Consider the following 16,956-nt stretch of genomic DNA (forward strand, 5'->3'; position numbering starts at 1 on the left):
ACAAATGGTGTTCATTTATCTGCTGGTGAATCCTATGTTGTAGGCTTTGGATTTTGTTTTCAGTGCAACCAGGCTGAAGTTACTCATCTCACCCTCTCTGAGTGCTGTGGGAAGGCACAGGGTGCTTGTCCCCACTCCCTCTGCCATGGGATGTGTTTTCTTGCCAAGAGCACCCAAACTTTTGCCATGGTTTGAAAATTTGTGGAAACATTTGTAAGTCAGCCACAAACAGACTGAAGCTTTTCCAGCCCCACTTTGGCCATGTTTCCTGGGAGGAAGCAGCACTGACAGCTCACACGGGGTAAGGGAGCCTCTGGTTGCTCCCAGACTGGTGTCGTCTCCTTCAGGAATGTTTCTGCTTCTCAACACCAAGTCCACATGCTGCTAAAATACTCAATTTTGGAGCTATTTCACAGGCAAGGAGCAGACACAGTGTTGCCCTTCCCTGCTCAGTTAATGGGACATTTCCTCTCCCTCCAGCTCCCACAGCATGGCCCAGCCAGGGAATTGCACCAGGCTGGGCTCTGAGACACTTCCAGCATCAAAACCTCTGCAGAGTCATGGGAATTGCCCCTAAAACCCCAACAGGGCTAAGCTCCCAGGGACCCATGTGCCTTTCCCTTCTCCTCCCAGTTGGAAAGAGGTTTTTGGTTTATGAGCAACTGGATCTATCAGTACTAAAAGAGGATTTTCTGAAGGAGGTCACCAGATTCCCCTGGCAGTGCCCAACATGGAGCTGATCACAAACATCTCTCACATAAAAGCCAGATGCCCCCAGGACCACTCCAGCCCTGAGCTCTCAGTCCGTTGTGTCTCTGCTCTCTCTCAATTCTCTCCCTTCTGCAGCACCCAGGAGAGGTTGATCTCCCAAGTAAGAAGCAGCAAGGCAAGGGGAAACAGCCTCAGGTTGCTCCAGAGGAAGTTTAGGGTGGATATTAGGAATAATTGCTTCATGGAAGGAGTGGTCAGGCACTGGAATGGGTAGAGTCCCCATCCCTGGACGGATTTGAAAACTGGGTGGATGTGGCACTTGGGGACACTGTTTAATGGTGGCATTGGTAGTGCTGGGGGAATCTCGATGATTTCGAGATCTTTTCCAACTTGAACAATAACCTGATTTCTGTATAGCCACCAGATCTCCTTCTCTGCTTTTCCCTTCAGACAGAGATTGCCCATGGGTCATCATCCCCTGCCACTTTTCTTTCTGAACTTGGTTTTCAACACTTCTTTGATGCAGCTCCTGCCTGATCTCTCCAGCAGCCCTCCATCCCCATGGGACAGCCACCAGCACACACCTCCTTAAGCCACACACATCCATGCCAGCCTCCCACAGGGACAATGGACAGGGATCAAGGGGATCTGCACAGTGCCCTGAGCAGCTCAATTTGCTTGCAGGGGACAATGATGGCCAGGCCTGAACACCCCTGCTTTGTTCTGGCACTGAGTGTTGGCAGTGGTGCCCTGAAGATCACACAGATAATGGGATTGATAACAGGATTGGTAATGGCAGCTGGCCATGAGGGATGCCCCTCATGGAATTCATTCCACTTCAGCCAGTGGAATGTGGTGGATGTGGTCTTGTACCAGGCTCTCCACTGCCACTAAAACCTTCCTGCCCTCAAAGCCAGGCTGGACAGGGCTTGGAGCAACCTGGAGCAGTGGAAGGTCCCTGCCCATGGCAGGGTGTGGAAGGAGATGGGCTTTAAGGTCCCTTCCAGCCCAAACCATTCCATGATTTTATGATTCTCCCCTTGTATTGAGAACCTGTCACTGCAGGTCCCCAGCTGGGTAATAACTAGCATTGACTCCATGATTCTCAGAAGGCTGATCAATCACTTTTTTATACTACACTTATTAAGAAACCCATCACCCTTACTGACAGTCAGCTACAGGTGGACCCAATTGGTCCTTCAATCCAAACACCATCATCACTGGCCAATTAAGAAACCACCCTTTGGTAAACAAATCTCCATAACACATTCCACATGTGCACAACAACAGGTGTAGCGAGTGAAGATAAGAATTGGTTCTCATTCTTTTCTCTGATCTCACAGCCTTCCCCAGGACGATGCCTGGGAAAGTTGTGCCTGCTCTCTGTGGCCGGAGAGCTGCTGCCACAAGAATCAATGTAGAAAAAGGAACCAATAGAACCAGTTTGATCCAGTTTTGAACCAATCGTTCCAAAATAGAACCAAGTTTAGAAAAACGTAGGAAAAAGGGGCTGAAGGAGCTGATGCAGAGATGTGCAGGGATGGAGGTGAGGAGCAGGAGGGGCCTCACTCACAGAGCAGAGCCCAGCTGTGGCCTCTGCCCAGCCTCTTTCCCTTTGCAATTCCAGGTAGGGTAAAACAGGAAATAAAGGCTGGGGACGAGCATCCACTCAGCTGCTGCTGAACCAGCCCCACCTCACCTTCCTCAGGGCACTCTCCTGCAGAAGGGAATAAGCAGAGAGAACAGTTCTTGGATCACCAGTCCCACAGCTGTGTCCCCAGCAGGGAATGGCCCTTTCTCCTTGTGCCTTCCTCAGCTCCAGCCTCCCCTCCTCTGCTGGGCAGAGTTTGGGGCAGCCCCTTCAGTCCCTCCAACTCTCCTGGCAGCCATTCCTATGGAATTTCCTTGGCTGGGAAGTCCAGGTGACACCACCAGGACCTTGAGTGCCAGCCTGCAGCTGTCCCTGTCCCACCACCCTCCAGGTCCCCTGGAGGTGTTTCCTAGGTGGGACATTGAGCTCAGGCTCACAAATAGTTGCACAGCACTGTTTTCCTCCATATTTTAAAGCTAGAAGTGTTCTCCAAAGGTAAATAATCCTGGGTGGCCTCACCTTGACAGACCTGGCTTCCACCAGCCTTGTTTGGTACCTTTAACCCTTTGAGAAGTAAAGACAAAAGGAAAAGAAATGTGTGGATTAATTAATTTGTTTTAATTTTCCTGGTCATGTCACATGTAATTTAATTTGTGATTGTAGTGGAATATCTATTTTTTTATTTCCTCAGGCAAAAGTATAAATGTCAGTTTTTTTACCCTCAGTAATTGAGGGAAAAGAGGTGGGATTAAAGAAAAGGTGTCCTTGTGGACACAGTCAGCCTTGGGAGGCTGAGTGGGTGTTTAGCAAACTGACATCTATTTCTATGCCTGGAAATATAAAAAGCCATCCTGAGAAGTGTTTGTGAATTGTCTCCAAATTTGCATTACAAACTGAAATGCAAATAACAACTGCACTGTCTGTGTTACCTCAAGGATCTCCAAATCTGTTTTGGTTCAAAGCATTTTTTATTTCTGGAGTTCCCATAAAATAACACCTCCCCCGATAGCCCAACGGTTTTTTTCTAGTGAAATTTTTCAGAGTTTCCTTTTTGCTTGTCCTGATTACTCATTTTCTCTTTTGTTTCCTGTTTTTGTTCCTTATTTTCCTTATCTACCTGCTGAATCACGCCATCCAATCAACATACAATGCGAAAACCATGTCTCCGTCTGTATGTTGTGCACCTGCTGCTCAAAAAAAAAATATAAAACTTTGTAAATAATCTTGCAAATATCCATCCATGACAACATCACATATAGGACACGGTTGGTTTCATTGAATTTAAACAATTCTTTAAATTCTCTGCTTTGATTTTCTCTCGTTTTTCTTTGATTTGTTACGTTTTTGGTTTTGGTTTGGTTTTTTTTTGATGAGAGTTCCGATTGCACTGGTGGAAAAGCCTCACTGCAGCGTGCCCCAAAGTGGCTTCTGCCCTGCACTCCCCTCCCTGGGCTCATTGGTGACCTGAGCAGTTGCCAATAGCCCATCCCTGCTCCCTGTGCCACCCCTGTGCCAAAGGGGACACTGCCACTTGCTTTATTTCCGTGGGCAATGGGAGGAATGGCGAGGGAAGGATGTTCTGCACCTGGAAACGCTGGGGTTTGGAGGTGGTGGTACCAAATTCAGCTCTCTGTACGTGGGTTTGGCTTCTTTTCGGATGAGAGGATGGAGCTTTCTGCTGAAGGAAGCACCTGACAGCCTTACAGGAGTTTTAACCTATGTGTTGTAAGGCAAAAATATTACTGGGGTGATGGCAGACTTGCTTCCCTCAAATCAAAAATGATGGGAAAGAAGGATCTTAAATTTGAAAATTCTCTGTGACACCAACCCAAAGAAGAACCCATTTTGCCACCATAGTGAACACAGAGTCACTGGATGCAAACCCAAAACCCCAAGTAAAATGAATAAATCATGTTATGACCAGAGCTGAAAAGTACCAGGAACCACATCCCACTGGAAATTCAATGCCAAAGTGCAAATTTATTCCAAAAATGCCTTTGGAAATATTGGCCTTTATCTTTGAAAATCACCAATTAAACAAAACAGAATCTATAAAGGAAAATGCAATCAGAAATATATATATATATATATATATATATATATATTTCCATTTGTAATTATTTTGGCTATGGTGGATAACACAAATGAGACCAAAAGCTTCTCAAAAATCCTTGCTCAGCCACCTGACACCAGCACTTGGATCTGTGAACATCCACCTTTCCTGTTGCACAGTTGCTGTTAAGAAAGAAATCAGGGTGAATTTTTATTTCCAGGCTGCACAAAAGCTCCATGGATGTTCATGGAGGGTCCTGGGGGAAATTTTCTCCTGGCATGCAGCAGAGAAAAAGACAATGTGTAAGTTCAGAGCTTGCCCAGTGCAAGCCAAGAAGGGAATCCTCCATGGTGCTGGATCCCTTCCAGATGTGTGGGAGCAGTCAGGATAAATTTGGAGACGTTGTCTGCTGCACACCTGGCCCAGGCAGCACAGAAAGGGGCTCTGGCATTAGCTGTCAACATAAAAATATATTGGGGGAAAATCAGTTTGCTAAATTTCAGCTGCTGTCCCTGTTCCTGGTCAAAGATTGAAAAGCTCATCGTGCACTTTGATAGGATTGGGGTCCTTATTCCAAAAAGACAGGTCCAGGCTCCTTGACCATTTGGCATTCAAGTGAGGTCTCTGGAGCACCACGTTATCCTCTGGAGCTGCTGCAGTGACACAGCAGGAGAAGCAAAGCTGAGAGGAATCCTGGAGAGCAGGAGCTGAGGGCAGAGCTCCCCGGGGCTGCAGCTCCTCCCGAGGGGCAGCTCCCATCTCTGCTCTGGGACAGGGACAGGAGCCAGGGCACGGCTGGGGCTGGGCCAGGGCAGCTCAGGCTGGAGCTCAGGGCAAGGCTCTTCCCCCAGAGGGTGCTGGCACTGCCCAGGCTCCCCAGGGAATGGGCACGGCCCCGAGGCTGCCAGAGCTCCAGGAGCCTTTGGCCAGCGCTGCCAGGGATGCCCAGGGTGGGGTTGTTGGGGTGTCTGGGCAGGGACAGGGGCTGGGCTGGGTGATCCTGGTGGGTCCCTTCCAGCTCAGGATATTCTGTGATTCTGTCAAGTAGGGAATGAGGACAGTTCTGGGCATCACACACAAATAATTTTTCCAGCATTCCTGACTCAGGACGGAAGGACTGATAGGAAGTCCCTCCAACGGCAGAGTCCTTGAGATACAGACAAGGGTGGCAAAAATCTTCAGTCTCTTAAAATCAGCAGTGGATTTCCCAAGCTCCAGATGAAGTCAAGACCCTGTGCAAGATTCAGGAAAAGTTCAGTGCTGGCAATACCATGGACATTTAAATGGGAACTCAGCCATTTCCTTATCAGTAATTCCTTAATTCATTCATGAGGCGATTCTTGTTGATGCCAGAATGAAGAGAAGTCCTAAAGCTTCCTGAGTGATCCCATTCTTGGCTTGGTCAGATGCCTCTTCCTGCAGCTCCTTCTGTATCCCTGTGGACAGAGGGAGCAGCCCCTGTGCTGGGCAGGAAACCACTGCTGCTGAAGGCACTGAGACACAGATCCAGGCAGTGCCTGTGCCCTGCTCTTCATGGCTTTCCTGCTTTTCACTGTGGAAAACTCTGGAGCCTGCAAAAGAAGCAGGACATGGAGATCCTGGAGTCCAGAAGAGGCCATGGAGCTGCTCCAAGGGCTGGAGCCCTCTGCTCTGAAGCCAGAGAGCTGGGAGAGCTGGGGGTGCTCAGCTGGAGAGGAGAAGGCTCCAGGGAGAGCTCAGAGCCCCTGCCAGGGCCTGAAGGGGCTCCAGGAGAGCTGGAGAGGGACTGGGGACAAGGCATGGAGGGACAGGACACAGGCAGAGGGCAGGGATGGATGGGATATTGGGCAGGAATTGTTCCCTGGGAGGGTGGGCAGGCCCTGGCACAGGGTGCCCAGAGCAGCTGTGGCTGCCCCTGGATCCCTGGCAGTGCCCAAGGCCAGGCTGGACAGTGCTTGGAGCAGCCTGGGACAGTGGAAGGTGTCCCTGCCATGGGGTAGTAGAGGATGAGCTTTAAGGTTTCTTCCAACTCAAAACATTCTGGGATTCTATGAAAACAGCCTAAGAAAGGGTAACAGAGCAGGCTCTGGTGGGACAGCCTTTAAGGGTAGCTCCTTATCAGTGGTATTTATTCTCCCTGTTGCCCCACTCCTCCCAGTTTTCTTCAGGGACGCATGGCCCATCTCCTGTTGTGGGAAGTGGTGGCAGTGCCTGGCCATGCCCAGACCCCCAGGTTCCCTTCAGTACCACCAGCCCTTCCTTTTCCAGGAAAATAGTGACAGGCCAGGGGGAAATGATTTTCCAAAACTAATCTATTACTTCTCAGATGGATGATAAAATCCTAAAGCTCTGGTGCCTGTTGTGAGCACCGTGAGCATCTGTGCAACAGGAAAGCAAAAAAAAAAACAACCTGGAAAGGATGACTTTGATAACCCAGATATCAGATCTGTGCGTGGCACAGAGGTGGCTCAGTGGGAGGAGAACTGATGCCAAAAACTGTTCTACTCGAGAAATACAGCAATGTGGAGTTTCCCCTTTGGCTGCATGCCATCCCAATTCCTGCCTGGAGAGTTGAGGTGTGGGAGGATGGGTTTTGTCTGTGGGGTGCTGAGGGTGCCACACACGTGGAGCCCTTGCAGCCCCCAGCAGCGTGGGGAATTGGCCTCTCTCCGGGCAGTGCTGAGAACAGTCCTTCCAACATCCCAGGGTGTCGGTGCTGGGGGATTTTCCTGGGTTGGGAGTGGTTCCATGTGGAGCCAAGGCTTTCACTACTCTTTAGGAAGTGGCAATGCCACAGTTAAATAGGGAATGTGGGGGGGGGAAAAAATAATCTATGGGCTGTTTGTCCATCCAAATCCCAGGGAATGGGGGGGTCCCTGATGTAACTGCACAGTCTTGAACCCTTTTCCCATTTCCATCCCTTTTCCATGGGTAGCACTGGGGTAGCTCAGCTTGCAGCGAGCCCAGCCCAAAGCAGTGTTAAACATCCAGGCAGCTGTGATGATGAGGTTTTAACAAAGCCTGAGCAGGACAATGTCCCTGCTCTTGGGCTGCAGTTATGTGGGAAGAGGGAGATCCCACAGGATCCTGCAGAGATGGATCCTGTGCCCCTGCTCCTTCTTGGAGCCCCAGGATTGTGCACAGAAAAGATCTGGCTTGAGCACTGCTCTGAAGTTAAAATCAGACTTTCAGGCCTAAGGGCTGCCAGCATTACACATGAGGGCTGATCCAGTTCCTGCTGGTGGGAAGATTTTCCTGATTAAAAGGGCTCATGGTTAAACCTCTGCCCTTCCCTGGGCCTGGCTCACAGTGGGAAGAAGAACCCCATTAGTGATGGTCCCCATTACCCAGCTGGGCCCCAGCTCTGCCCCAGGGCCCTTCCCTGGCCCTGCCCTGCTCAGGTGAGTGCAGCTGGACTGTTGTGAAGGGAAGGTAAGCACTGTGGAAACAAACCTGGAGTTGATGCTGAGACAGACTGGACATTTTCAGTGCCTGTTCTACTGCCCAACCCAGGGGAATCCTCGCTCGTGCTTTGCCTGCCAGAGATGGCTTCTGTTGCTGGCTTGAATGAGCTCAGTGTTGTCTGCACCTTCATTGAACATTCCTGTGCTTTTCTCTTTTCTCTTTATTTGAAGATCGAGTCTGATTTTCGGTCTGTGCCTAACTCTGAGCTGCTTGTGTTTTTAACCTGAGAGAAACCGAGTGCATGCCTGAGACTGAGTTCTGGAACTCTTTGATGGGATTGGTGGAATGCAATGCTAATGGCCCCAAAACTGAGCTGGCATTGAAAGAATCCATAGATCCAACAAGCCCCCCAATTTCAGCATGAGCTCTGTAGCCAAATGAGCAAGAAATGTGGGTCAGTTCAAAGTGACCTCTGGTAAAACAATAATCCAAGGGAAATTTTTGCTCATCTTTACCAAGCAGAGCTCCTTATGATTATATTTGCTGCTTCACTGCTCAATAGTTTAAAGTGGGACGTTTTCTCTCTTTAGCTCACTCAGTCAAATAAGTGGCTGTAATCAGAGATCCACAAAAAAGTGAATTATGGAAAGGGGGAATATTTTTTTATCTCCTTAAAATAGGAGGGCAAGAGGGATCTGGCTTTTGCATGTTTTGTTTTGGAAAGAACCCTCTCTAGATTAGCTCATTGGGGCAAGAATCCTCTTTTCCCCGAAAGAAAGAAAAAAAATGGAGTGAGGGGTGCGGAAAATCCTAGAAAACAAATGAAAATCAGAACGTGCCTCCAGCAGTTCTTTGATCCACTTGTGCAGACACATTTACGAGAATTTGGAAAACCAGCAGGTTCCTAAGGCATCTTCCTGCTGGTGAAAGCTCCACCTTCCCAATTGACTGGCTGCCTTGATCCATCTTCCAAACAATCTTCTGGTGCCGTTTCTCCTTGGCAAACCTGTCCAGTTACATGCTATACGAACATTGGAAACATCCAGGTTGGAAAACATCCTCATTCTTCCAAGGATGTTTGAATCTTCACTGGACAATGCCTTTCTTTGTCCCTTGCCAGTGTCTTGGCTTAAGTTCAATTCCCTGTCAAAACTGAGCTGACCAAGACTTTCAACAACCTCATTCCTTTTCAAAATGAAAATCCGGCACCATCCCCCTCTCCCTGAGTCTTGAGGGGGGAAAATCTGCCTTGCTCTAAGCAAACCAGCCCTCCAAGGACAGCGTGACAGGGCCTTTTCCTTTTCTCTCATTGACCCAGTAGCAGAGGGGAGGGCTCTTGTGGAGAGGGGTTTTCTCATTCTTGCTGCATGTGGAGTGATCTGCACTGACGAATGTTTCTTTTGGAAGGTTTTCTGGTGGCCGATTTGCTGCTTAGATCGTGAAGCTGGTAATTTTAATTTCTTTTTTGCGGGCTGTGGTTTTGGATCGCGGTCGTTTCTGAAGGACACAAAACCTTTACTTTCCACAGGACAACTTCATCAACCTCAGCTTCCTGCGGCTCTTCCGGGCAGCCAGGCTCATCAAGCTCCTCCGCCAGGGCTACACCATCCGCATCCTGCTCTGGACATTCGTGCAGTCCTTCAAGGTGAGCCTTGGCAATGTGGGGAGAGATTTGGGGAGAGGGTCCGTGCTTGGCGCACATGGAGCATCTTCCAGTGAGGATCCAAGAGCTTCCCTTGTCTTGGAACGGCCTCTCTGCACCTCTACAGAACGATTACAGGAATTCAGAATTCAGGAATTCTTCAGAAAAGAGGATTGGTGAGCACTGCCCAGCCACAGGAATATTAATTCTGCAGAAAATCAAACTGGTTAGCACCAAGAATATTAATTCAACTGGTTAGCATAACAAGGGATATTAATTCTGCTAAAAGTCAAGTGGCTCAAACTGACCATTCCTAGGAATATTAATTCTGCTAAAAATGAGCTTGTGAGCATTGCTCAGCCCCAGGAATATTAATTTTCTACAGAAAAGAGAGCAGATTAACACTGACTATCCCCTGAATGCTGCAGTTTGGAGGAGGAGGCTGAAGGGCTGCTTGGTCATGCAGATTCCAGCAAGTGCTCAACACTCAGGTTGCCCTTGAAACTACCCCAAAATCCCTCTGACAAAGTGTGGATGCTCAGGAATTTGCATAAAGAAGCTGTGTCCTGACTGACAAGTGCCTTGTACTTCAGTGAGTGTAAGGTTAAATTACCTGCCCCAGGATTTGGGTGTGATGGGATCTGGCAGAGATGAAACCCAGCCCCTTGAGCTTTGGTAACACAAACTGTGAAGCTGTAGAGCCACAGGCCTGGGTTTGTTAACGTGGAGGATTAAAATAATGAGGTTTTGCTGAGGTTTTGTTGTGAAGTTGAGGCAGTTGCATTGCCTGGTTTCCTTTACCTCTGCCCTTCCTCCCACCAATTTTCAGCTGTTTTTTAGATCTAAATAAAATCAGCTGAATTAGTTGTTTTCTAAATCTAAACAAAAGCTCACGTGCCCCAAAGCTGGTTATCTTTACAGCTCTCAGCTGATTTGCAGCCCATTTTTCATTGTCTGATGCTTTTGCTCTGGTCCTGGGGCTTGCTCAGGTTCTGCAGTGCAGGGAGGAGAACACAGAATGTGGAACCAGGATTTGTGGCAGTGATACTGGGCTCTGACACACCAGTATTCACAGGCTGGGAGCTGTGGGTGCAGAGCCCCAGCCCCTCTGAGGGGTCTGCAGGTGTGAGGTGTTCCCAGTCAGGAGAGAGTGGATGGATTTTGGGAGAAGGGGCTCAGCCTCTTCCAGCACAATCCCAAACCTTCCCAAAGCCTGTGTCCAGAGTGTGGCCCTGATGTGGAGCCAAGGACATTCCTGGGCCTCATGAGGAGCTGTTTGTCTGTCTGTCCCCCAGCTCGGAGCTCTCAGGCTGTGTCCCTCGTGCAGAGGTGTCCATCAGAGGTGTCCATCAGTCCCATTTCCCCAGGTTTCCTCCAGGTTTTGTCCTGGAGGTGCCTCAGGCCCAGCGATGGCGGCCGGGCCAAGGATGGGTTGTCCCGCTCTGCTCTGGGCTGGGGCGGCCTCACCTCCAGTGCTGGGGGAGTTTTGGGCACCTCAGTAAGAAAGAAGCTGTGAGAGAGTGTCCAAAGGAGGGACACAGGGATGGGGAAGGGTCTGGAGGGGCCGTGAGGAGCAGCTGAGGGCTCTGGGATTGTTCAGCTGGAGCAGAGTGAGGGCAGAGCTCCCCGGGGCTGCAGCTCCTCCCGAGGGGCAGCTCCCATCTCTGCTCTGGGACAGGGACAGGAGCCAGGGCACGGCTGGGGCTGGGCCAGGGCAGCTCAGGCTGGAGCTCAGGGCAAGGCTCTTCCCCCAGAGGGTGCTGGCACTGCCCAGGCTCCCCAGGGAATGGGCACGGCCCCGAGGCTGCCAGAGCTCCAGGAGCCTTTGGACAGCGCTGCCAGGGATGCCCAGGGTGGGGTTGCTGGGGGGTCTGGGCAGGGACAGGGGTCACTTGATGATCCTTGGGTGTCTTTTCCAACTCAGGATATTTCATGAGTCTACAATTCCTGCTCATTTGGCCTGCAGATCTCCTGCCTCAGGCACCACAGGGGCTGGCCCAAGGGCAACACTTCTCCATTTTTGAGATATTACTAATTAAGAGGCATTAATTACCCATTCATTTAGCCCAAGTGGAAAATAGCTGTCACTCTCAGCCTGGGTGACATAATTACATTGCAGCCTTCACTGATTTCTTGCTAAAACTCAGAATCTTTTTGTCCTCCTGAGGCCCCAAACTGGGCCTGTTTCAGAGCCGGAACTCATTTCTGGGATGGAGATTTATTTCCAGAAAGGTCATTAACAATTCATGTTCATAGAATTATGCACACAAAGTGCCAGTGCCTGCTAGTAGCTCCAGTGTTCACTGCCGAGCCTTGGATTATGTTTTCCCTGCTTGCTGCTTCCAAGGATACAGAGAGAGCCCTTGGAAAGCCCTGACTGTTGTGTGATCGATGAATACCTGGCTCCAGGGGTTGTCTCCTGAGTGCTGCTACAATTCTTCATATCCTTTTCCCAGTTCCTACACCTGAAGGACCATCTTGGGTTGAAAAGCCAGGTGTCTGCTAAGGAGGCAGGAGCCTCCCTTGAAATGGAAAATGTAAAGCCCCTCCCTATGAAATGTTATAATTTGGAATTAAGGGGCTCTCAGCCAAAGATATGGGAATAGGAACAACAGTTCTTCACTGGGAAAAATAAAAAATACAAATGTAATAGTGCAAACAAACAAACAACCCCCCCCCCAAAAAAACAACCAACAAACAAACAAACAAACAAAAAACCAAAAAACCAAAAACCACAAAAAACCCCCCAAACACTGACCCCCTGTGTGTCAGGGTGGTGGCACAGCCCCATCCCATGGGGGCTCAGCCCTCCTGCAGTGCCAGCTGTGCTTCTGCTGGAGCAGGGATCCTGCACAAGGGGGGAGTTTTCCTCTGCAGCTCCAGGGCTGCTGGAGATGGGCCTGCTCTCCCTCTGGGAATGCAGGGCAGGAGAAAGCTGCTCCTCTGGGAATGCAGTGGGCAAAGGCTGCTGTGCTGTTCCAGGCTCAGATTGTATCCAGGTAGGAATGCTTGACTCCTGCCCTGGGCAGAGCATCTCCTCATGGGATGCTGGAATTTGATCAGCCATGCAGGGACACTCAGTGGCCATGGACAGCAGAGATCTGCTGGAGGGAGGATTGGCTGTGGGAGAGAGAAAGAAAAAACTGCCCCATGAACAGAGGAGAACGGCCCCAGCTCTGACAGACAGGAATAGATTACACACCCCCATTTCCAACCTAAGGACAAACGCCACAAAACTCAGTCCTGCCATGGAGTTCAGTGTTTGCATTTGCTGTCATTAATCCCACTTTTTCCTTTCCCACAGGCCTTGCCTTATGTGTGTCTCCTCATTGCAATGCTCTTCTTCATCTATGCCATTATTGGCATGCAGGTAAAATATTTCATTCTTTCATTCTGGCCATAAGCAGCCTGGGTTGGTTCAGGGTGCAGATGGTTGTTGCCTCCACAGCAGGAGCAGCACTGATTTGGGATGAGGCAAAAGCTCTTCTTGTCTGGTGTCAGGTAAATTAGAAATGAAAAAAGGCCACTTTTTCTTACTTAATTGTCAGCTTTTATGTTGAAGTGTCCCCAGTGAGCTGGACAATCCAGCTGTGGGTATGAGCCTGGATCACATTTCAGCACTGGACATCCGTGAATCCCACAGGAAAAGATTCTTCCCCTGGCTATGGATACATGAAGAGCCTGAGAGGAGGGAGCAGCCCAGGCACTGCACCTTCCTGAGAAGAAATTATAAACTTTTCTTGGCCTGGGATGGAGCTGAACTGCTGGAAAGGACCTTTGTGAATACAAAGCACATTAATCTTGTGTTTGATCTCCACAACACGTTTTTATCTCCCTTTTCAGCACAGAAATTATTCCAGCTTTTGAGAGCCTTTAAACAAGGACAAATTATTTCCCTGCTTTATTTTCCAACTCCACTTGATGTGCCTGGCTGAATCCCTTCTGTTTTCCTGGCAGGTATTTGGGAACATTGCCTTAGATGATGAAACCTCCATTAATCGGCACAACAACTTCCGGACCTTCCTCCAAGCCCTGATGCTCCTGTTCAGGTAAGGAGAGGATAAAACACCCTCTGGTTTGTGTGTGAACAGCAAAAACATCTTTGTGCAGGTGCCAGCTGAGCTGCTCAGACTTGGGCATCCTTTAAAATTGGGATTTGTGTAAATTATCCATTCCTGCTTCCTCCTCCTCAGTAGATCGGATTCAGCCCCTCCATGAAGTGTCACCCTGAGCTGTGACCCGCCATGGCAACTCAGGTTGAAGCTGAATATAGATCAGAACCCCAGTGGTTTAACTGATTGATGGGTTTCCTGTCCTGCAACTTGGTTAATTTTTCTTTTTTTAAAGTGAGAATTGCTTTAATTGGCAATTTTTGCATAACCAAAAGTCAACAGCTCCTACACCAACCCCACCTCTGCTTCAGAAGTCAAGTGTTTCACTCTGGTTTCATCCTACCTGTAAATGAAGCATTTTCAAGTGAAAAAACAATCAATTAAAGAACAGATTTTCATTTTAAGACCTGGCAAAACAGGCCCTGCTCCAGCTTGGGGGAGTTTGGGGAGATGTTCCTCATCCAGCTGTGGAGATCCCCCAGTGAACACCAGCCCCTTCCAGCCCTGCCAAGGCTTGGCTCCAAGGATTCTGTGGTGCTTGGTACTGGATCCTTGCCTGGGAGTTTCTGTGAAGCCAGACAGAAATGGAATTAGCCCACTCTATCTCAGAATAATGCCTGGGCTCAGAATTCTGAATTTCAATAAAACTGATTCGTTATTCAGCCTTGTGGTCCCTCACCAGCCCCACAGCAGTGGGAGTGAGGAGCAGAGGCAGCAGGGTTGGGATGGGAGTTGGTTTCTGCACAATTCCCCACAAAGGGAATGGGCCTTTAGCACCCAGGCACCAGGGGCGGAATCTGCTGTGATTCAGAGCCTGGAAGTTATTCCAGGTTAGATGGAGCACCGAGTTTTCCCAAAGTTTGTGTGCTGGCTGTGGGAATAAAAGGCAAAAGAACATTGAGGGAAGCAGGAATTTAGAGTAAGTGCATGTGGAGAATCCCTGACTTCCAAACCAAGGGTGCACTTCACAGGGACTGATTTATTTTGAGCACCAACTCTGGGACTCCAAAGTTTTTCCTTTTGCCTCTTTTCTCTCAATAGTAGAAGTTAGAGGGAGGAGAGAACAGGTGAAGAACACCCAGGAGACTGTGATGAAAAAGAGACCCAAGTCCAACCAGCCCATGCTGGAATTTATCTGCCTGATAAAGGAAATAAGAGATTCCAGTGGAGAAGCCTGGTTTCATTTCCCATCCTCTTCACTGCCTTTAGAGCCAGCACTAGGTTCAAAAGGCAACAATGTGAACTCTGTTTACTCAGATTTGTACTGTTTAAATCAATCAGGTTTTATTCTCCACAGAAGCAACAAAGCTTTTAGCCTACCTGAGCCTGTCTGGTTTCTTTTACTCCCCTGTAATAGAGGGAAATGTTCTTTCTCCTTTCTTTTTCATGAGTAGTTCCAACTCCCAGTGTAAGTACAGTCTCTGCTCCTGGGCACAACCTTCCACCTCATTAATTTGGTTAATTGGGTGCAGTATTATTGCAGGGTGGCTGTCATGGGGATGGGGTGGATAAACTCAGCCTCTGCTCTGGTGTTGCAGGAGTGCTACAGGGGAAGCCTGGCATGAGATCATGTTGTCCTGCTTGAGCAACAGAGCCTGTGACCCCCTCTCTGGCCTCACCAAAAAGGAATGTGGCAGTGATTTTGCCTATTTCTACTTTGTGTCGTTCATTTTCCTCTGCTCCTTCCTGGTAAGTCAGTCCTGACCCCCCAAAGTGGGGGTGGTGCTGTGGATCCCCCAAACCCTTCCCTCCCCACCCCTGTGCCCCCTCCTCATTCCTAAGTATAATTTAGACACCACCAAGGCAGCTTTGCTAAACCCCATTTATCATCCTGCTGGTAAAATCCCCAAAGAGATCATTTAGTCATTAAAGGGAAAGGGTTTATCTTTCTTCTCACAGGAGGGTCTAACATTTGGAATTAAGCATTAATGGGGTTTGTCTTGATTTATACAATCCCTCTGAGGAAGGGCAGTGGGGAGGGCAGGGGGACAATGTCCAAGTTCAGCAGCATTTCCTGGGAGCATCACACTCATTTCACAGAACCCCAGGATCTGCTGAGATGGAAGTGACCCACAAGGATCATCATTTGCTTGCCAAACAAATGCAAAAATCACTTTTTATTTGTTTTTCTGCCAGAAAAGTTTTAGACATGAAAACACTCAGAGCTGCTGGGCTTGGTTTGTGCCAGGTTGTGGTTGAGCTTTGTGAGGTGCTGACACCTTTTTGGGGCTACCTAAAAACAGAGGCCCAGCTCTGGTAGCCCCAAAAACAGAGGCCAGACAAAATTAAGGCAATAAAAAGCAGGTATATTTATTGAAGGACCTTCAGGTACATTTCAGGCAGGCAAAGCCCCCCAGGGCCTACACCCAAAATGGACAATGGGTCATGGGTTTAACACTTTTATAAGTTTGGGCCATTTGCATATTGGGGGTTAATTTGCCAATTACAGCTTCAGCTAATGAAGCCACTGACCCCAAGTTTTCTCCCCCAACTCACTTTTGTTTCCATCTCTGGGGCCTGAGGCAGTGAGGTGTCCTTGATTGCCAGGCCTGGAGAGGAATTGTTGTGTCTGCCCAAAATGGGGAAGCAGCAGCTCCCACTGTGTGTGGAGTGTGGAGTTATCCACTAAAGAACGGCAGGGTTACAAATATATGGAATATATAAAAGCTCAAACCCTAAGGCATGAGTGCCAGTGCCTTTCTGAGCATTCATAGCACCTCCCTGCTCCTTGGGTCACCTGCCAGCCCTGCTGGGACAGAGCAGTGGAAAAGCAGGGACAGGGACCCAATTAAAGCTCAGGCAGGAGGAGCTGAGAGCTCTGTGATGTTCCAAAAGCAGCACACGGAGCCCTCGCTCACTTCCAGGGCTTTGCTGTAAAATCCCACATTTGATGCTCTGTGCAGCCAACCCCTGCTGTCCCCAGAACCCCTCCAGCAGGAAAAGGAGCTCCATGTGGCAGTTTGGAGCTGGAGATGGACACACCAACTTCAGCGTCCTCCTGCTGAGACCCTTTGTGTGGCTGCTGTTGCTCCTTTAACCACCCATGGATTATTTCTCGTGCATGTATAAAAAAACCTGCAGCCCTGAGCTTATCCAAAGTTAATGCTCCATTTACTGATTCCTTCAGCATTCTGGGCTTTAAACCCAAATTCTTCCCTTGTACAAATCTCTAACCCAACATCAGCCATTCTCATTGTTATTTTCATGCATTAATGTTTCTGAAGTTTATTTAAAAAACCAAATAAAACAAAAAATAAAAACAACAGCAAAAACAACAACAAAACCCCCAAAACAAAACAAAAAACCCAAACAAACAACAAAAAAAGACAAAAACAACAAAAAAAAGCCGTTTTCACGTGTATTAATGTTTCTGAAGCTTATTAAAAAAACCACAAATAAAACAAAAACAACAACAAAAAAAAAAAAAAACCAAACCAGCAAAAACAACAACAAAACACCCAAA

General features: G+C 48.6%; 1 protein-coding gene across 9 annotated transcripts in view; it reads left to right on the plus strand.

Annotated features, from left to right (window-relative positions):
* CACNA1B (calcium voltage-gated channel subunit alpha1 B) overlaps nt 1-16,956 on the plus strand; it is a 298,336-nt gene that overhangs the window by 244,889 nt on the left and 36,491 nt on the right. For all 9 annotated transcript variants that reach the window (XM_039720115.1, XM_039720117.1, XM_039720116.1 and 6 more), the window contains 5 exons: nt 3,562-3,567; nt 9,268-9,384; nt 12,686-12,751; nt 13,339-13,430; nt 15,032-15,182. In XM_039720115.1, the coding sequence (XP_039576049.1) occupies nt 3,562-3,567; nt 9,268-9,384; nt 12,686-12,751; nt 13,339-13,430; nt 15,032-15,182 (432 nt within the window). The remainder of the gene's footprint in view (nt 1-3,561; nt 3,568-9,267; nt 9,385-12,685; nt 12,752-13,338; nt 13,431-15,031; nt 15,183-16,956) is intronic.

This window comes from Passer montanus, unplaced genomic scaffold, assembly GCF_014805655.1.
Source record: "Passer montanus isolate IOZ18808 unplaced genomic scaffold, ASM1480565v1 scaffold43, whole genome shotgun sequence".
Lineage (NCBI taxonomy): Eukaryota > Metazoa > Chordata > Aves > Passeriformes > Passeridae > Passer > Passer montanus.